Below are 21,761 nucleotides of genomic sequence, written 5' to 3'. Positions count from 1 at the left end.
ACTGAGGGCAGAGACTAAACCCAAGGAGACCGGAGGGGAAGCCGCCGTACAAGCTCAGGTGGGAATGATGGCAGCCTGGATGTCAACAGGAAGAAGTGAAGCCACTTGTGAAACAGACTCAACAGGACCTGGCCACGCACAAAAGCAGACACGGGGAACCAACACCAAGTGTGGGTTTTCTGGCCTACATAAGAGCAGCAAGCAAGGCACCAGTTACAGCAATGATGCCAGGGAAGCAAATCCACAGAGCCCCACTCAAAGAGGGAGAAATGGCACATGCACTCACACGTATACAAGGACAGAAGGAGGTGTGCACAGATTATTAACCGCCAGTGCCTCTGAGAGATATGTTTACGGTTTTATGTGTTTTCCCCAAATCCTCACACTGAATAAAACCACTTCCAAAACAATCCAAAAAATTTACTTAAAAGAAAATGCCAAGTACCTCGAGTAAGAAAGAAAGCAAGGGGATCTACTCAGACTTTCAGTGGGTTCTCCAGGCAATTTGCTGGTATCAACTCGGACAATCAGAGGAATGCAAAAAAATTTAGATTTCAACTCATCTACATGTTGAAGGCATAGCCTGGAGTTCTGATTTAATACAACTATTTCACATTTACCCGTAACAAACCACAGCCACCACTGCCACAGATAAGGATCGTGCTCTTCCCAGTCCACTGACATCGGGATTCGCAGCGCAGGCTGCAACTCACCCGCCGGTTCCCAACAAAACTTACACATGCCTCTAACCAATGGAATCTTGCCACAACAAATAACTCACTAAGAAGGTATGGCAATTGGATAAGAAGATCAATGACACAGTTGCCCCCACCAACTTCCACCCTCGCTGTCTGTCCCAAGCTCTGCCTGCCCTCCCTATGCCCTCCCATATGGCCTAAGGGCCTTCTGCAGGAATGGAACCCTCATTATTTACAGACAGAGTAAGACAAGACCAAAAGTAACGCCTGACAGTAAAGAAAGTGACATAATAGCTGATGAACAGAGTGTTCCCCTATCAAGATAACATGCCTGATGACGAACATCTCTGCTCTGGGGCTGCCATCTGAGGACTTCACCAGCTTCCCATACAGTAATACGGGGAAAAGGGAGAATTATTTCAATGAAAAAGAGGCTCCTTCACTGAAACAAACAAAACACAACAACAACAACAAAAACTCCTTTCTGGAGAAGTGACTACAGTGTCCCCAGGTGCTGCAGACTCAACCCCCAGCCAGCTTTCTCCATTTCCACAGTCTTACCGCTCTGAATTGACGCAAGACACGGTCAGACTGATAAGCTCCAATGGTGATTTCCGGGAGATAGACAGGAATGCTTGTGTACTTCAGCACATCAAACTTATCCTGAACCCTAAAAAAATAAGACACATGTGGATCACACCAAACCATCAAAATAAATACAATAAAAGCAGCTTAAGTCTGATTTTTTTTTAAACATCCATATAAAAAATCTGTGCATTCCAATAAATGCTGTTCGTTGCCAAGCAGTCATCCCAGAAGCAAAGCCTTCCTCCCAAAGACCACGTGGTCGATCTGGAGCTGCTTTTTAAAATTACTCTCAGAACCTCTGGTAGCATCTTTTAAAAGCCTCAGTACCTACAAATGATGACCTTCTGGGAACGGATGCCGTAGAAAAAGACATAGAAAAAGGAGACAAAGTATGCTTTAAACACAGGAATAGCAGGAATCAAAAGCTAGAAGCAAATGGTTATATGACAGTGCTACACACAAAGCATGCCCCCATTAACAATTTTCCAGATGAGTGGATCTTGGGGCAGGAACGGTGCGTAGCTTCAGTCTCTCTGCAGTTGCAGCCAGTGTCTTACAGATCTGTTCTGTACGCTGAGGCCGACATAGGATGGTCTGTCGTACCACGGCTTGTAAAAGGTTTAATTCTCCACTTTTCTTGGCACCAATAAATACACAAATCACAGGATAGTCTCTTAGCTTTATCATTTCATTGTGCTGAATGTTAAAATATTTATACTTTGTTACAATTTGCTTATTTTAAATTAAATATAGTCTGAATATAACCACTATACTTAAAGATAAAAAGCATTTCTTGAGCTTTCGGGGAAAAAAAAAAAAAAAACATTAAAATAAAGTCTCTTTTCTTAAGGGCTCAAAACAAAGAAAATAATTATTTTCAACAGCCACATTCCCATTACTGAGTTATAAAAGCAGGAGACGTTTCTCATTTGTAATGGTTCAAATGGAAATTATGTGAGTGTATCTGGCTCTCGGCCAGACTTTGTGAGACAGTCCAGGCCCACTAAGCAAACCCAACGCCTATTCCCCACAGTACCCAGGTAGGTTCTCCCACAAACAGAACAACCTGACCAGAACCCAAGGCTCACAGGAGCCATGAATCATGCTTCCACAGACAGCCAGAGAGCTGCGGATCTGTGGCAAGCTGAAGATGAGTGGACGGTAGGTATAGCATCAGCAGCATCCTAGTAAAAACTGTGTCACTCGTACATGGTTGGTGATCCAATAATGTAAACGTCCCCCCCTCCCAAGAAACTGCTGCCAGGATAACAACGATCGTTTGCTTTCCTAAGCGTATTTATGTGCGTTTCCACACGGGTAGGCACATGGCTGTAATGTACACACTTACAGATAAGATCATTTTCTTAGTTTTACTATTAAGTTGGTTTTACTTGCCAAAAGATACTCAAATTTTTTTTTAAAAAAGCAAGCGAAACAGAAAGCGTGTGAAGGGCATAAAGATGCCATATTTTGTAAGACTGCATTAATTGTAAGACTACAAGTTCCCTCTCCAGAGGAAACTGCTGCTAGCTTTCCTTATGCATTCTATCTAAACACTTCCATGCATGTGTCAATAATCTACAACTACGTATCTTCTTACTGTTAACTCAAATATAAGGATAACTTTTGAAGTGATCTCACAATAAGAAATTCCAACTAAAAATGAAGTTCATATTTTAAATGTTAACAAATATCAATGCAGGGAGGTGACATGGTTTTCTTTACAGTTTGAAAAACCTAAGAAAATGCTAGAAAATATGAAAGCAATCAGTGGCCTGGAGCATGTGTAGTAGAGAAAGCAACAGCGCCATCTATGCTTAGTTTGGCAACATTACATGTAGCCCCAGAAAATCTTTTAACAAGTACGCTTCCAACTATTTTTGAAGATTAAAAAAAGAATCTGCTGCAATGATTCTACAATTTATTTATACCCAACCAAACTACCCTTTCAATTTATTGCTATGAGCTTAATGACGACTACTAGAAAGAGTCTATGGTCTATCTCCAGTAAACTTCTAGATTTAAGTAATAAAGACACAAGGAATCATTTTATGACTCAGGAAGCAAAAGGCAGTGAAAGAAAATATTCTCTTCACAAAGCACTTAGTTTCATTATGAAGAATTCAAAACTGATTGAGGATAACGTATCCTTTTAATATCATAAGTCAGTGTCTAAAGAAGAAGATAAAATATACTAGAGCTTGGTTACGATATGAGGTGTTCTGTCACATGTTTTAAAACAAAAGAGTAAGGCAGGAAGACACAAAAAGGAATAAAATTGTAAATTGTGTTTTATGACTCAAGCTGTTTCGCAATTAACAGAATGTCAGCACTTTGTCCTATAACATTTCCAAACCCTATTTTTCAGTTTCTCCTGAATTGCAAAGTTCTATCTGAAACACTGTACTTCTGATACCAAACTCACATGCTACAGTTTCTGTAGCACTGAAATTTCATGTTAAAAAGATGTGCTCCAGGAGTCATGTAAAATTCTTAGCAATCAAGCAAAAGAGGGTGGGTGTGAAGCTCTGGGCTCTGGAGAGGCAGCGATGGTCTGCGAGGAGCCCGCACAGCTGGAGGCCTGACGTGTCGTCGGAGGTCCTGACTGGACCGAAACCAGCCCAGGCAGGCGCCAGTCAGTTAGGGATGTGGATATGAATAAGACTGAAAAATACAATTACTGCCTCTCAGCACAAGCATAGCTATACACATACACATAATTAGACACTGGCAACACGTAACTGAGATGGTGCAGAAATGTTCTAAACCAATAATTTGGTCAGGTTCTGGATAAAATGAATGTCACTGGTAAATGGCATGTTTACAATAATTATGTTAGAAAATTGGTCATAATTATCACTTGAGTCCCTCAATTGACAAATGGTACTCAAATGAAAATAAACACAATTGATATTGTAAACTTACGAAACATCTTTGGGGAGGAAGAAAGGCAAAATATCAGGAGAAAAAAGGACAAAACCATTCATAGTGAGCTAGATGAAAACAACTGAATGCTGTAATTGATACACTACGGGGGAATTACAGGATCCTTCTCTATGCTCTGATAAGTGCATAACTAAATAACTACACAAACGGTGCAGAATCGAATCAACACACATTTCACACCGTGTTTAGAAAATGACACTGTTACCACAGAGAGGTCAAGTCAGACAAAATCCCTTGTCTCGGTAAGTTTGTGAGATGTCATATGATGCCCAGCAGTAGCTAATACTAACAAACAAGGATACCATATACATTCACATACGTAACAGTCTACAAGAGTTAAGGGAAAGTGTCAGGGAGAAAACACGGTGATTACGGCCAAGCTTTAAAGACCGCTAGGATTTCTAGGTGATTACTGGGCAGGTGGTGGTGGAAGAAAAGCCTAGGAGATTACCTGGTATCCCGGCAGAAGACGCAGAACCAGGGCAGACTGGGATTCTGAATTAATTCTGGGAAAGGAAATTCGGATCTATGACTAAACGAAGATAGGCCACGCAAAGATTCAAGTAAAGAGAAAACGGGGTCACTGTGACTTTTTAAAAAAATAAACCTGGTGGGAGTGGGATGAAGAAATAAAGAGGCAGAGGAACAGAGACCAAGAACCAGGGGATTACACCCCAAGGGGAGCAGAAGTGTTAGAGACATGGGAGAGAAATCACTGAAAGTGGCACACTGACCTGCAGGGTGTGACTTAGGGGAGGATTAGGATAAGGGGGTCAGCAGGGAAAAAGGAGGCTTCAAGCTAGGATTATGGTTGACGGAGGAGTCGAAGCTTCCACCAGGATTCAAGCCTGACCAGACGGCAGGAGGGAAGGCAAGACGGCCCAGGGCACAGGACGCGCACAGAGGATGCAGAGAGCAGCAGCTCCAGCTCCTGCAGCCCGAGAGGTCAGACGTCCCACACACAGTCATGCAACCTTGACACGCTCGAGCTCTCCGAGCTGTGGTCTCCTCCTTGTAAAATGAGGGAGTCCCGCCCCACAGGAGTGCTGTGGGACAAATTATTTCCAAAACACCTTCCAGACGCTCTGTTGACATCTACTGTTAACTATGAGATTTCAGATGTAACAGCAGAACACAGTTCAGCGGGGTCCCATCCCCAACCTCCGGGCCACAAACCTCTGCCTGTAAGGAACCTGGCCACGCAGCAGGAGGTGAGCGGCAGCTGAGTGAGCAAGCCAGCGAAGCTTCATCTGTATTTATAGCCGATTCCCCTCGCTCGCATTACTGCCTGAGCTCTGCCTGCTGTCAGACCAGGGTGCCATGAGATTCTCACGGGAGCACAAACCCTATTGTGAACTGTGCATACAAAGGATCTAAGTTGTGCGCTCCTTACGAGAATCCAATGCCTGATGATCTCTCACTGTCTCCCATCACCCCCAGATGGGACCGTCTGGTTGTAGGAAAACAAGCTGGGGCTCCCACTGATTCTACATCATGGTGAGTTGTATAATTATTTCATTATATATAACAATGTAATAATAAGAGAAATAAAGTGCACAATAAATGTAATGCACTTGAATCATCCTGAAACCATCCCCCCACCCCCGCTCCAGTCTGTGAAAAAACTGTCTTCCATGAAATGAAACTGGTCCCTGGTGCCAAAAAGGTTGGGGATTGCTGCAATAGAGCAGTTAAAAGAGAAGATGGAGTTTTTTTAAAGCAAAGTTTTGAATAATAGAGTATATCATTTAGGCAAATTTACAAACACACATACAAATATAGGCATCTAGTCCAAAATGTTACCAGTTTTAAAAAACAAAGACGGAACTTCCAGCTTCAGCTCCAAATGGTGAAGGCTGGAAGCTGTAACTTCCATCCTTCCAATAAGAAAAAACTGAAAATCAATGGCCTTTCTTGGACTAACAACAACAACAACGAATTGAGTGATTTTACAGCTTACAAAAAGTGGAAGAGTCCGAGTGCAGTGACTCACGTCTGTAATCCCAGCACTTTGGGAAGCTGAGGCAGGCGGATCACTTGAGGTTAGGAGTTTGTGACCAGCTGGCCAAAACGGCAAAACCCCATCCGTAATAAAAATACAAAAATGAGCCAGGTATGGTGGTGCACGCCTGTAGTATCAGCTACCTGGGAGGCTGAGACAGAAGAATTGCTCGAACCCAGGAGGGGGAAGTTGCTGTGAGCCAAGATCATGCCACTGCAGCCTGGGCGATAGGCAACAGAGTGAGACTCTGTCTCAAAGAAAAAAAAAAAAAAGCGGAAGGAATGGCAGCCATGTCACAGTGACAGCAGGAGGAGCCTAGAAGACTGTGCCATCGGTACCTCCAGCCCCTTGGAGCAGCAGTGCCGTCGCAGAGTGGACCTCGATGGGCTGTAAATGTACACTGGAAACTCCACAGCAACCACTACAAACATTTTTTAAAAGTACAATCAATATGTTAAGAGAAAAGATAAAAGAGAATCATATAAAATGCTCAATGAAATCCAGAGAAGGCAGAAAAAAAGGCAGGGAGAAACAACCCAGGCAGCAAACAGAAAACAGGGAAAAGCAACAGTAAAATGGAACTTGATTATCCTCACGCTCGCTTCTGACGCAAATGGTCCAAACAGCAATCAAAAGACAGAGACTGTCAGAGTAGATTAAAACACAGGCCCCAGCTACTACTTACTACCTATGAGAAAACTAAAGACTCGAGATAGAAGAGGAAGAAAGACACACCATGCCCACACTAATTGAAAGCTGGAGTGGCTCTATTAAATTCAGACAGAGCTGACTTCAAACAAGGACAAACGTCAGGGAAAGCGAGAGCATTTTGCATAACGATAAAGCGGCCAATTCTTCAAGAGGATAATAACCTAAGATAATACACTATGTACCTAACAACAGTACCTCAAAATATATCATGCAAAAACTGACAGAACTCAAGGGAGAAACAGACAAATCCAGTGCTGTTGGAAATTTAAACCCAACTCTCAGTAACCAACAGACCCAGCAGAGAGAAAATCAGTAAGGATACCAACGACTTGAATACCACTATCAATCAGCTCAATCCGACATTTATACAACACTCCAGCAACAGCAGAATCTACACTCTTCTCAAGCTGAATTGGAACACTCATCAAGATAGGAAACACTGGCCATATAAAACCTTAATAAATGTAAATGGAGAGAAATCATACACAGCGTATTCTCAGACCACAAGAGAATTAAACTAGAAATCAACAACAGAAAAATACCTAGAAAATCCCTGAACACCTGAAGATTAAACAACACACTTCTAAATAACACATAGGTCAAAGAAAAAAGTCTCAAAATAATTTAAACATTTTGAATGAAAATAAAAATACAACTTATCCACATTTGTGTGATACAGCAAGAGCAGTACCTAGAGGGAAAGTGGCAGCACTGAATGCATATGCAACCATTCTTCTGTTCTCCAGGGCTTCCTTCCAAGACCCCACTAATACCAAAATCTGAGGATGCTCAAGCCCCTTACATAAAATGACACAGTATTTGCATATAAACTATGCACACATCCACCCCCAATGCACTTTAAATGAAGCCTGTCCAACCCGCGGCTGTATCCGCCCAGGGCAGCTTTGAATGCAGCCCGACATAAATTCATCAACTTTCTTAAAACATTATGAAATTTTTTTGCCTTTTTTTTTTTAAACTCATCAGCTATTGTCAGTGTTAGTGTATTCTATGTGTGGTCCAAGACAATTCTTCTTCTTCCAATGTGGCCCAGGGAAGCCAAAAGATTGGACACCCCTGCTTTAAATCATCTCTAGAGTATGTATAATATCCAAAACAATGTAATACAATAATATAACAGTTATAAGTATTATAATATCTAATATAATGTAAATGCTATGTAAATAGTTGTTATACTGCATTTTTACATTTTTATTATTTTTTATTGCTGTATTATTTTTATTGGCTTTTTTTTTCCCCCAAATATTTCTGATCCAAGATTGGTTGAATCCAAGGATGTGGACCCAGGGATACAAAGGGCTGACTATATTGGAAAAGAAAAAAGACCTAAAATCAAAAAGCTTAGGAATCGATAGAAAATGAAGAGTAAGAAAAGCCTAAAGAAAGCAGGGAGAAAATAATAAAACTAGGGTATACATCAATAAAATGGAAAACAACTGCATAAATCATCAAAACAAAAACCTAGTTCTCTGAAAAACTTAAATATGAAGGGAAAATTCACAAAGAGCAAATAAATAGCCAATAAAAATATAAACTTAAGTTCAGTGTTTATAAAATGCAAAGTAAAACAAATACTTGTTTTGGTATCAAAATTGAAAGTTTTTGTTTGCATTTTGTCTAATTATATTGTCTGTATAGGGAAATTCAGAGGACCAGGTACAAGTATGAATACTGGTACACATATTCTGGAGAATCATTTTGCAAAAACATAATAGCTGTAAAATGCGTTCATACACTCTGACCACTTTTATACCTTAAGTAACCTGAAACTGAACAGAAAGGGGTACAACATGCTCTTTACTGTATTAGGAACATGAAGAAACTGAAATAACCCAAGAGATTTATTTTAAAGCAATGGTAAACGGATTATGCTGTGTCTGCGGTCAAAACTTTTTCTGTAAACGGCTGGATAGCAAATATCAGGCTTTGAGAGCTATACACAGTTTCCATCACATAATCCTTTCTTTTCCTTCTAATCCTTTAAAAACGTAAGGATCTTCTTAGCAGCTGAAGGCTAGATCTGGCCCACAGGCCAAACAGTTTGCCAAGCCCTGACTTGCATCTCAATCAATGGTAAGTGCACCTTATACGGGGAGCCATGAAAAAATCAAATTTTAAAATGTTTAACAAAACAGGAACATGCTCAATATATTGGAAGTAGAATACAAAAATACATGCAAGATATATTTAGAAATGTATGCACACACACACATTTAACTGGAAGAACCTGCATTCAACTGTCACTCCTGGCACTGTGGTGGCAGAACCACAGGTGATTTGATTCTATATTCAACCTTTGTTCCCGACTTTCTCTTCCAAGAGGGTATGCCTTTGGCCTCTCAACCATTTTGTCATTTCAGTCCCCTCACCCCTCCCTCCTTCACTTCCCTCCTTACCCAGACTAAGTGTCATGGTTCACCACTACTCACATGCGATTTTGTCTATACTCGGTTGGTTCCCTTGCCCCTCTCTTACAAAACCCCGGTCTTGTTAAAATCCCAGGCTCTGGCCACAGTGAAAAACCACATTTCCTGGGTACGGATTTGCCTCCCCTGCCTGAAGTTCTTCTGCCGGAAGCACGGCTCTCGCACTCTCAGAAAGCCTTTCCCTCGCCACGCACAGAGCAGGCCTACGCTGCTGTCTCTGCCAGGGCCTCCTTGCGAGGCCGGCCCTTGGTTGGCTTCTGGAAACTCAGCTTCTAAAAAGTGCCCTACGCTGATGAGGCTGGGCAGCAACCTCAGCCCTACCAGGGTACGACAGGAGTTACAGAGAATACCCGCCTTCTTTCTGGGAGTCTGGAACCTGAATAGCTGTGAAGCGGAGGATTCCTACGTGACCAGCCCCCAATAAAAATTATGGGCACTGAGCAGCTAAAGGGCTTTCCAGGCAGAAATACTGCCCATATGTTACTGCATTTTTCGCTGCTAGAGAAAGCAGCTCTATCCATGTGTCAGTGTCTCTCACAAGAGGAAGAGAGCTTGGGGAGCCTGCGCATGGATTTCTCCCGAGTCCAACAAGTCTTTTTTTGTATTGGTCTGTGTACCTGTCCTCATTCACAGTGATGAATCTTATTCTGAACAGAGGAGACAGGCAGCTACCACAGAGGGCAGCCCCCAAGGCTCCGACCCACAGCACACAGGATCAGGATGCTGCACCAGGTAAGGCCCACATGGAGCTGAGCTGCCTGCAGAGGGAAGGAGGCTATGGGAACCAAGGAAGCCACCAAAGTGAACTCGGGTCTCCGAATTTGCCACAGAAGCGGGGACTGTGGCAGGTTGTTTCTCTCTCCCTCTACTTTATATGAAAAACACCCACGGTGACCAACTCAAGACTATGAATGGTCATCACTGCACAATGACATGGTGGCTGCCCCTGTCCCACATAGGGACGTACATTTTCATTCTGGCCAGAGGACAACAGTGAATGCTGACCATCTTCTGCATTCCCTGGGTGGACAGTCTGGGGCTGTTGTCCATCTGACCCTTTAGATCTCCTCTCCACCCTTCCTCCAAGGTGCTCTGTGCCCAGAGGCTGGCTCCTTGCATCAGAGGGGCTCTACTGCCCTCTGACTTCAATGAAGTATAGTTGGGTGGATGATTGTTCTGCTGGTTCCCTGCATGTGGGTTCCCCATCCCCCTCAGGCTCCATCTGACGCTGGGCAGCCTCTTCCACAGCAGCCCCAGCAGCTCTGGACTCCAAAGCCCAGTGCCCTTACCCTCACCCGCCAGTTTCCCACTGTGGATGGCCGGGGTGTCTCACCATCTCGGCTTTCCTCAACCCTGCCCTGCTCTTCATCAATGGCTCCTTTACTAAACCCTCTTCTGTTCTCTGGTCAAATGTGCCTTCTGTTTCCTACGAGGAACCTGACAGCTGCAGCTAAAGCTGAATATTGGGAAAATGGAAACGTGATGGCAAATTCACAAAGTCATACTGACGGACAGTGAACGACAGAGCCTTCCTGTGGCCTTCCTGTGAAACCCACGTTGTTTGTACAGTGCGGCAGGTTCCTGCCGGTTTCCAGTCACGCACAGCATGGTGCTTCAGTACACAACAGGTCACATACACAACGTGGTCCTACAAGACTCTAACGGAGCTGAACGCTTCCTATCACAGCAGCTGTCACAGTGCCATGGCTCAACGCGTGACTCCCATATTTCCGGTGATGTGGTGTAAACAAACCTACTGCACCGCCAGTCGTGGAAGAGTTCAGCACACACAATTATGCAGAGTACAGAATACCTGATATTCTCATCAGTGACCACGTTACTGGTTTAGGTGATTTACTATACTAGACATTTTATCGTGATTTTTAAAGTACTCATCTTACTTATTCAAAAAAGTAACCGTAAAACAGCCTCAGGCAGGTCCTTCAGGAGGCATCCAGAAGAAGGCATCATTGTCACAGGAGGTGACAGCTCCATGTGTGTTACTGCCCGTGAAGGCCTTCCAGTGAGACAGGTGTGGATGCTCCCAACCCCGTGTAGGCCTAGGCCACTGTGTTTGTATCTTAATAAACAACAACAACAGAAGTTTAAAAAGTAAAAATAAGTAATTTTAAAACTCAGAAAATACTTCTAGAATAAGGATAGAAAGAAAGAAAAAAAATTTAAGTTTATAAAGAAAGTTATAGTAAGTGAAGGTTAATCTCTTACTGAAGAAAAAAACTTTTTATATAAATTTAATGTAGCCTAATTGTACATTGTTTACAAAGTCTACCGTAGTGTACGGTCATGTCCTAGACCTTCACATTCACCCACCACTCATTCACTGACTCACCCAGAGCAACTGCCAGTCCCGCCAGCTCCACTCACGGTGCCTGCCCTAGGCAGGTGGACCATTTTTATCTTTTATACTATTTTATTTTTTATGTTTAGATACACAAACACTTACCACTGTGTCACAACTGGCGACAGTGTTCAGTACTGTACCACGCTGCACAGGTTTGCAGTCTAGGAGTAACAGGCTCCGCCACACCGCCTAGGTGTGCAGGCTACAGCATCTAGGCTTGTGTAAATACACAGTACGATGTTTTCACAATGATGAAATCGCCTAACGACGCCTTTCTTAGAACATATCCCTGTTGTTAAGCAACACAGAACTACATATACAAGGCAGTGCTAAGCCCCGTGGCGTTCAACCCTGCAAGGTTGGGGGGCACATCACTCAGGTCAGCTCTCCCACCAAGGGGCGGGGCGCACTGGGAATCTGGATTACAACAACAAAACAGTAAACTGCACTGGCACATGCACAGAAAAAAATATGAATAGCATCTTCATCACGGTTGTCCTCAGCATGTGGTTTCAACTTCACTGTAGATTTCCATAATGTGTGAATTGAGGATAATATAAATTATTTCTGAGATCAGAAAAACACTACTTAAAAAGTTAAAAAAAAAAAAAAAAGCTTAGGATTAAAGAACAAAAACATTAACAGAGAAATGTAAGCACATAATGAATCTACAATCAGAGTGTAATATACCACAAACAGTATAACATAGTCTCTACAACTTTAGTGCTTATGATATACACTGTTCTGAGCCTTTCAAATTATTCGCACATTGAATCCCCACAACAGTCCTATGAGGTAGCTTCTATTTTCTCCCTGCTTTACGAGAAGCAGACAGAGGCTCAGAGAGGTTAGGCCCCTTGCCCAGGGGCACAGCGACAGGTGACTGGCTGAGTTCCTCTCAAGGGATCCGTCTGACCTGGTTATGAAATGGTGAGTCTCTGGTATCACAACAATCATTTTCTTTTCAGAAATATACTTTTATTTTCCCCTCTTGGTCTCCATCACCTACGTATCTCTGTCCTAAAGTTAAAATTACTCGGAATGAACCAATGTTTGATGGCCCTTGCCACAGTTCAGAGCAAAGCACACACTGACTTTGCACAAAAACGGCTGCACAGGGAATGATCAGCTGACTTTAATGACTCGGAGAAACCTCTACATTCAGACATCTCAGAGGACCCCTCTCATTTCTGGTCAGTCGCCCCATCGATCAGCGGACTCACGGCCCTCAGGCTGAGATGTGTTGTCCATGTGGAGCAGGCACTGTAACCTCTGGCCATTGTCTCCAGGAGGCAGAATACTGATTCAGAGGCCAAAAGCAGTGCTTTGTGCTTTAATTCCATCTCCTAGTAATGGCTCAGAAAGACAAGGAAGGCCGGTGCAGAGGCTCACGCCTGTAACCCCAGCACTTTCGGAGGCCGAGGCGGGCGGATCACCTGAGGTCAGGAGTTCGAGACCAGTCTGCCCACATGGCGAAACCCCGTCTCTACTAAAAACACAAAAAATTAGCCAGGTGTGGTGGCGCATGCCTATAATCCCATCTATTCAGGAGGCTGAGGCAGAAGAATCGCTTGAACCCAGGAGGTGGAGGTTGCAGTGAGCTGAGATCGCACTACCGCACTCCAGTCGGGGCAACAAGAGCAAAACTCCAACTCAAAAAAAAAAAAAAAAAAGAAAGCAGGTTTTGTTGTTTTACTTTCTAATGGAAGATTTGCTAGATTCCTTTAAAAAGACTTTCTAGAGCCAATCATTTCAGTAGGCTACTTTTAGATTAATACCATTTTATACAGTAGTGAATATATGGAATATAATATATGAAATTTATATTTGTTTTTTCCTTCAATACATACAGCCTAGCACTCTAGTTCACTGCCATAATCTTATATATGGAGGCACAGGCAGATAAAGTAACTTGTGCCAAGTCACACAGCCAGCTAAGGGCTGACCTGACCCTTCCTATCTCCTCAGTCTGACATGAGGACCCCACAGTATGCCTACCTCACTCACCCTTCAGTATCCATTCCACTAACTAGAAAACTGATTTTGCAAACACCATTTTAACAGTGTGGCAGGAATTAACAAACTAAGTAGAATGGCTTTTTTTTTTTTTTAATGTAAATCCATTTTCTGCTTATTAATGCTATACTAAAAACATCAAAACAGAAGTAAACTTCTTTTGAGAGACAAGGTCTCTGTCGTCCAGGCTGGAGCACAGTGGCGTGAACACAGCTCATCACAGCCTCAAACTCCCAGGTTCAAGTGACCCTCCCACCTTAGCCTCCCAAGTAGCTGGGACCACAGGTATGCGCCACCATACCCAGGTAATTTTTAAATTGTTTGTAGAAATGGGGTCTCACTATATTGCCCGGGCTGGTCTCGAACTTCAGGGCTCTAGCAATCCTCCCACTTGAGCTTCCCAACGTGCTGGATTTACAGACGTGAACCCTGCCTGGCCAGAAGTAGACTTACTACACATTCTGTTTACATTTTGATCAGTGAACTTTTAGTGACATGTACAATGAGCCAGCTATCCCTCTGGTCATCCTAGGAGACTACTGTATCACTCATATCCCATCAGGCAGAAAAAGAAGGTAAGCACCAATGGTCTAAGAACACCAGCTTCATAGGGCCAAGAACACAGAAATCAAAGTCACTCGTTCCAGATGCATCTCCTGAGTGCACGCTGGATATGAGGCCTGTGCCAGGCACTGGGCGTTGCAGTGATGAGCAGCAGCTGGGGTGGGCGGTAGAGGAGAGACCCAAGCAGGGTGAGATTCCCAGGCAGCCAGCACCAGCCAGGACAGAAAAGGCAGAGCTGGGGATCACTGGTGGGAAGGCCAGTGCACAGAGACACTGCAAGAGGCACCCGGGGGACATTTGCGGGGTGTGTAGGGGAAAGGTCTGGGCTAGGACCTACGGTGGTATCCATGCTATCCACAGCTGTGTGACTAGGTATGTCCTCAAGAAATCGAAGTCAACGGACAAGACCCTGCCCGGGTCACTGTGCCTGCCAGAGCCCAGTGGCAGGCAGAAGGAACTGCAAAAGGAGAGCCCGGCCCCAGAGGGCAGTGGCTGGTGGAGGAGTGACAGACTGGGGGAGTCGGGGGGCATGGAACCAGGAGAAGGGAGTGGAGAAGAGGGGCGCAGCGCTGCTTCCAGGGCCAGGGAGCAGCATGAAGACAGACAAGGGTCTGCTGCATTTGGAGCTGCAAGGCCGTCTTCTCGGCAGGAGCAGTTTCAATGGAGTGATGTAGATGAAGACAGCTTTTTTTTCAACTTACCGAATTGGTACAGTTTTTGTTTTTCATTTAATAGATACCAAAGAATCCACACAATAGCTGAATGGATATAAGTCACATCGTATTACTTCTCTGCTTCAAACCCCCAAATGGCATCTCATCTCATCAGATTAAAAACCCACCAAATGCACCACGACCTACCCGCCTTCCGCCGTGGCCTCCCCTCCCCCAGCTTGTTCCAGCCACACTGGCTTGGCTGCTGGGTGCACCTTCCCACCACAGTACTGCCTCAGAGCCTCTGCACCTGCCGAGCCCCTGCCCTTTGCTCACCCGACAGCCCACAGGACCCAATCGTGGCCTCACTTAGGCCTTGTCCCAAGACGGGCCCTTTGTCACCCCTAGCTACTCACCACCCTGTTACTCCGGGTTACTTCTCTCCCTGGCCTTTGTGACCTGACAGTTTCATCTATTTGTTTACTCTGTCTCCCCCACTAAAACACATTTTCAAAGACATCAAGAATTTTATCTGACACTTAAATCCCTTAAATCTGGAACGGTGCTGCACATAGTGGAAGCAAAATGCCTGTTAAATTAATAATGGCACTCAATAAATTAAGTATCAGACCAGGGGGTTCAGGAGCTGTTTGGAAGAGAAAATGCATCTAAGTATTGGTTGGTCGTGCTAACACCTAACTTGAAACGTAATTATTTCAAATTTCCCTAAGTTTCCCCATTATGCAAGTAGACCCCACACGTGCAGCAGCCCCCACACAGATGCACTTACAGTAATCGCAGGTGGTGTAAAGAGCGATCGTCCTGCTGGAGCCACGGCCCTTTCTCGAACTTAAGGTATTCAATGTCCTCTACCACCTAAGACAGGAAAAATTCAGGTTAAACAGAGAACCCCATTTTAGAAATGTAAATGAAGTAGCTTGTTTTTGAGACAGAGTCTGGCTCTGTCATCCAGGCTGGAAAGTAATGGTACAATCACAGCACACTGCAGCCTTGGCCTCCTGGGCTCAAGCAATCCTCCCACCTGAGCACCTCTGCCTCCCGAGTTGCTGGGACTACAGGCGCCCGCCACCACACCTGGCTAATGTTTGTATTCTTAGTAGAGATGGGGTCTCGCCATGTTGCCCAGGCTAGTCTCTAACTCCTGGGCTCAAGCAATCCTCCTGCCTCAGCCTCCCAAAGTGCTGGGATTACAGACATGAGCCACCATGCCTGGCCAAGAGGTAACATTTTAATACATTGTAAGCTATGAATATCTAGCAGGAAGAATCACACCATAACAGTCAGAATGAAAGTGAAGCTGGCTGACCTTTAATGAGACGGTGGGGTTGAGTGTTGCATGGCAGTATGGCCTTGCCTAGCTAACACTCAGGGATCAGGAAGTAGTGCAGACACTACCCTGCAGGCTGGGAGAACAAGGACAGGCGAGAACAATCAAGACTAGGGAGAAAGATCAGCCTTCAGGACAGGCTACTCATTTCTTCCCAAGTAAGTTCATTCTAAAAGGCAAAACCCAGCCTCTCAAAATGACAAAAGAATAAGATATAAACCCATTTCCTAGAGAGACCTAATGATCCAGGTGCCCAGCCCCAAGGCTGGCTGTCTGTACAGTCTGACCTTCCAGAGGAGTAATCCTTCCATAAGCATTCTTTCCTCAAAACAGGCCAAACTCAGGAACCCTCTTTAGTTTCGAGAATTTGAGTAGATTCAAAAAGCAAACTCAAATAATATAGTGTAAGAGACAAAATGTACTATTCTTCTGCTAAGATACATGCCACCTAAACAGTTTCTCAAAGGTATATAAATACTCTAAAAACAGAAACAGAAGGCCGAGGAGAAAATGAAATGTAATTTAATCAGTCTGAGTAGAATAAACCAAGGTCTCAAAAGAACTTTACAACTGGTAGTAGGAGAGCCTGGGCGAGAATGCAGGGCTTCCCTCTGCAAGGAGAATGCTCCTCTCTGTGCAGAAAAGCTCAGTTAACCTCCCTCTTCTCATCCTCCCAATGCTGAGAGGCAAATGAAGCGTGCTTGTCATCCCAGCAGCCAACTATGCAAAGCTTCTCTGTTACACGGACGCCACTCACACTTCAAGACCAGATCCTAAAATGTGTATTTTCTTCTAGAATTGTTATACCTTGTTTTGTTTTTAGTAATTTATGCTTAATACATAAAATACAAAATAAAAAACTTGTTTTTTAACAAATGGATGTTCAATTGCCTCAGTACCATGTAAGAAACCATTTTCCTCTACTTCCATTTTTGTAATTATCCTTTAAGGAACTAACTTTGCCAAACTGAAGATATACACAGGTGCATACGTGTCTCTGGACTCTTGTTTTGTTCCATTAGGCTCTTTATTAATTCTTGCATTAACACCACAGTGCTCTCCTTACTATAATCATATAGTTTGCTTTTATACGTGAGAGGGCAAATATTCTTTCGTTACTCTTCTTCAGATGTTTTAACGTTTGTCTGGCTATTATTCAAAAAGTTCCCTGAAAACTACACCAAGATTTACTAGACTTTCACAAAATACACTAATTTAGGGAAAACTGTTATCTTTACATGTAAATCTTTCCCATTAACTAATCTAACTTTCAATTCTCCATTTCTTTAATAAAAATGGTGGAGTGGATGGCCCCCGATTCCGTGGCCTCTATAATCTTCAGATCATAGAAACTGAATTACTTAAAAGAATATCAAAACCTTATGGCCAGGGGAGTGTGGTGATGGATTTGACTGGCACTGCTTTTAGGTGATAAAATAATGATGTTTGTTAAGACCACTGGGAATCTAACTGACGATCTGATTTGCAAGAACCTTACACATGAATCAAATGTAGGAATAACTTTCAACTTTTCAACCATTTTCTTACCTTTGTTGAATCTTCAGCTTCTCTTGCAGAATACTGTAAAATCTCACATTTTTCACTGTAAGAAAAAACAAGATGAAATTCAATGTAAACTTTTCCAAGCTGAAGTTAAATGTGCTAATGAATACAAACCGCTAAAGTCTCCTGCTCGAATTTAAAACCTCACGTTCTCTGCACTGGGCACCATGCTGGGCATGTGAGGGCGCATTAGAGCTTGACTGGTTCAGGAGGACATGTTGAAAGAAGCCAGAATGTTCTCATGGCTGGCTTGACAGTGACAACAGCAGGTCCATTTCCTCGTTTCCCTTCTCCTGACTACACTGCCCCCAAGCCAAGGGCGTGACAGACCACAGCCATCACTGTCCACAGGAACAAGGTACATGAGCCACGTCGGCAGCTGCACATACCATCGCCAAATGCAGTGCCCGCTGCAGGGAAGGACAACGAAGCCCAGGGCCTAACCGAGGACAGGCACAGAGGGCACAAAACTGGCAAAGTGGGACACAGGTTAATTGAGCTACTAGGATTTAGAATTTACGAGACAAATGAAACCCTCAAAGTAACCTGTTTCAGCCAAACTATACAACAGGGTAGCAGCAACTCAGTTATCTTCATCCTTGATCTTTAGTCCGGCCACTGAGAATTTAGCACCAGGTCCCAGAAGGAAGGGAGCAGCAGTTCACCATGCCCGCTTCCCCCATGCCTACACTGACCATTCAGAGACCTGGCTGTCCAGCCAGGGGATGACTGAAAAGCAGCAGGTTAGCATGTCCATACCTCACCACGTGAAGAAGCTGCCCCTGCCATCATCTCCAGACCACCCATAGGGAGCCTATGCAGTCCCAATCCTGGCCAGAGAGGCCAGCAGACAGGCCGGAACAGGAGGCTCAATGGAGTGCCCACCACGGCAGAAACGCTAGAAACCCCTTCCAGCATAATATCAAGGGGCTACTGTGGCCCACGCATCATCTGCCCAGTATAAACAAGGGACATCTCATTTAGGTGCCGGTTGCAGGAAAGGACAACAAAACCTAGGGCCTAACCGAGCACAGGCAGAGGGCATCCTTATACCGGAGTACCCTCCACACATTTAGGATGTAAACATACAGGGTAAATAAATACTCCCAAGAATGTACAAGCTATTTATTCTCATACTGAAATCAGCATCTGACCCCTACAATGGTGCCAAACAAACTTCACCTACCCTGCTGACCATCTTCAACAGCCCACTGGTGAGTCACATTCCACGGTATAGGTAAAGAGCTTGTATTTTATTAAGTCTCATCGTTACTGACACGTATCACTTCCAAAGTGTAGGAAACAGAAAAAAGTCTTCAAGCTCTATAATCACTCAGTAACACATCTGTTCCACACAAGTCTGTAACACACAATTCACAGAGTCACACAACTGGGTAACAGATTCTCACTGCAACAAGGTCACTGCATCCCTCACAGCGCTCTTAAGATCAACATAAATGGTCAGAAACTGTAAGCAGAGTGAACAATAAATCCATAGTGAGGAAAGTAACTTACTGCACTTGCCATTAGGGCTGGCAAGGAAAAGGTCACGCTAAACACAGGACTTGCTGTATTGCTTCCTGAACCGTCTACAGCTACTCATTGTTATTACGAAGAGAAAGGCACAAAGTGACAAAGAAGAGTAATTCCCTCTGCAAGTCACCTAAGAGAATATTCAACTGAAGCATACAGGAGACAGAGGTCTTAAGCATTCCTGATGAACAGGGCTGGCACAGAAACATTATTTGTTCTCACACAGCAATATGAAAGGTCACAAACTATTTGACATACTTGCACAAGAGTGGACATGAGAGATCAGGATGATGTGACAGGTACATTACACACACATAACTGAACAGACATCAGCTGAAGCCCCACCAGGAGCCAGGCGCTGTGTGGGGTGCGGAAAGTAGGGAAGACAGGGCTCCTGCCCTCAATGAGCTCCAGACCCCAAACTACCTGCTGAGAGCAACCTGGAGAGCCATTTTCTATCTTCTGTGTGCCTCGATTCAGCATGCTGACAATCTCAGCAACAGACAAATAAAACCGCCTCTGTCCAGTCACATCCGCTTCTCATTCCCACTGCCTCGTGAAAGGAGGCCTAAAATAAGAAGGTATCAAGTGTAGAGTCAGGGATCTGGAGGAAACCCCACAAAGGACTGGGCCGGCAGTTCACGTGCCACCTCAATGGTGGTTATTCCTACAGGTCGCTCAGGGCCGAGGAGAGCCACAAGCTGTATTCCTGAACCTGCAAGTTACTTCAATACTTCCAGAGCCTCCCCAGCTCCTCACCCACCTTAGAACAATCTGAAACAACGGACAGTTACAAAACTCGCTGCATGTCAGGCTGGCCACTCAGTGCTTCTCTTCTGGTCTCTGAAATCTCAGAGATGATTCTTTTTCAGAAAGGCCTTCCCTACCCTGTCTTGAGTACCTCTGTGTCTCAGCTAACACTGACACTGGAAGCTAGCATTGTTGGAGTTGAGTAAATAAACAGATGTTGAACAAGGGAATGGCCAAATGTTTGTGAAACTAAATGATACTCATACTCATTAACACATTCATAATTAAGGTAATGAGGATAAAGACATGTACGCCTAAGATCTGGGTCATAAATATTGACAAAGCCAGAAAACACACATTCCTATGAGAGTTAGCTCATTGTGCCTCTTAAAATCCCACAATACAAATATTCTGGAAAAGGCTGCAATGCTCTTTAGGCATTTATAAGCAACATATACAAAAACAGTGAAGCATCACCATATATCAGCATGTGACAGAGAGAAGGGCTAACACAGGAGGAACTGCTCAGAGGAAGACAGGAGACAAAGAACTTCAATGGAGCCATCCTCTTGTCAGGTCGATCTGCTTTATTTCAAACACTAGTATTAAAACTAAACAAAACAGCTCTTACTTAGTTTTGATTTTACTGTTCATTAATTACCTATGATCTAGCGATTTTGTCTTCTAAGGTCTAAGATCTAACAATAAAAATATTCAGTGTTTAACTAAACGATTGTTTAAATATACAAGCCCAGGAAACCTAATATTGTTTCTGTCGGGAAATAATTCCTGAATTCTAAAACACTAATGGCCAATAAATTTTAAAATACAACTCGTTATAGGCTTCTTGAAATTTTACATAAAATAGTTTCAGCCAAATTTCATAGTGAATTTCTAAGAGAAAACTTCTAAGATCCAAGTCCATCACAAAGCTGCAGTTTGATCTTGGTCTACAATTCAACACTTAAAATAATGCATACTGCACAGAGTACATCTGGTACTCATTCTTCAATGTGTGACAAACGACCCCTACACCAATTGGCTCCCATCAATCCATAGGCTTGAGCTGTCAGGTAAGAGCTCCTTTAACAATGAACAGAGACTGTATCTGTTCCTAAAACAAGAGCTAAAAGCACAGCAAGCCGAAGTGGTAAGAAATAAACGCCTGAGGCTTAACGAGTCTACGAGGGTGGCAAAGCAAAAGAAACTCGCCCCGTGCGCAGGCTGAAACCAGTCATCATTTTGCTGATGCTGTAGCTAGAAATTCCATTTGAGAACTTATGAGAAAGCTCATTCTCAGTGATGTTTCTGAAGCCAGAAAATCTCCAAGAGTAATTTTTGAGCCTGAAACTCTAGGGTCAACTATCTCTGTTTATGCTGTTTATTCACGTTGGCTCTAGATACTTCCCTTGGTATTGTGGCCTTGGAAATAGGGCAGTACAACAGGTTAAACGGAAGCCAGAGGCCACCCTGTCTTCTTACCACCCAAGAAAGAAATGCTCACCACAAACAAGCAGAGATGACATAAACGTTAATACTTATGGTACAGAAAAAACTCGCTAAATAAAACATTTCTCTTA

At 43.7% G+C, this 21,761-nt stretch overlaps 1 protein-coding gene across 1 annotated transcript in view; it reads right to left on the bottom strand.

Moving 5' to 3' along the window:
• Window positions 1–21,761, bottom strand: part of NDUFA10 (NADH dehydrogenase (ubiquinone) 1 alpha subcomplex, 10, 42kDa) — a 65,400-nt gene that overhangs the window by 27,774 nt on the left and 15,865 nt on the right. Inside the window, exons 8-10 of the mRNA XM_011969542.1 lie at window positions 17,884–17,938; window positions 15,778–15,863; window positions 1,260–1,368 (exon numbers count right to left, since the gene is read on the bottom strand). Coding sequence (XP_011824932.1) covers window positions 1,260–1,368; window positions 15,778–15,863; window positions 17,884–17,938 — 250 coding nt within the window. The remainder of the gene's footprint in view (window positions 1–1,259; window positions 1,369–15,777; window positions 15,864–17,883; window positions 17,939–21,761) is intronic.

Source organism: Mandrillus leucophaeus, unplaced genomic scaffold (assembly GCF_000951045.1).
Source record: "Mandrillus leucophaeus isolate KB7577 unplaced genomic scaffold, Mleu.le_1.0 Scaffold898, whole genome shotgun sequence".
NCBI classification, from domain to species: domain Eukaryota; kingdom Metazoa; phylum Chordata; class Mammalia; order Primates; family Cercopithecidae; genus Mandrillus; species Mandrillus leucophaeus.
The sequence above is the reverse complement of the archived record's forward strand: the minus strand, read 5'-3'. Positions and strand labels throughout refer to the sequence as shown.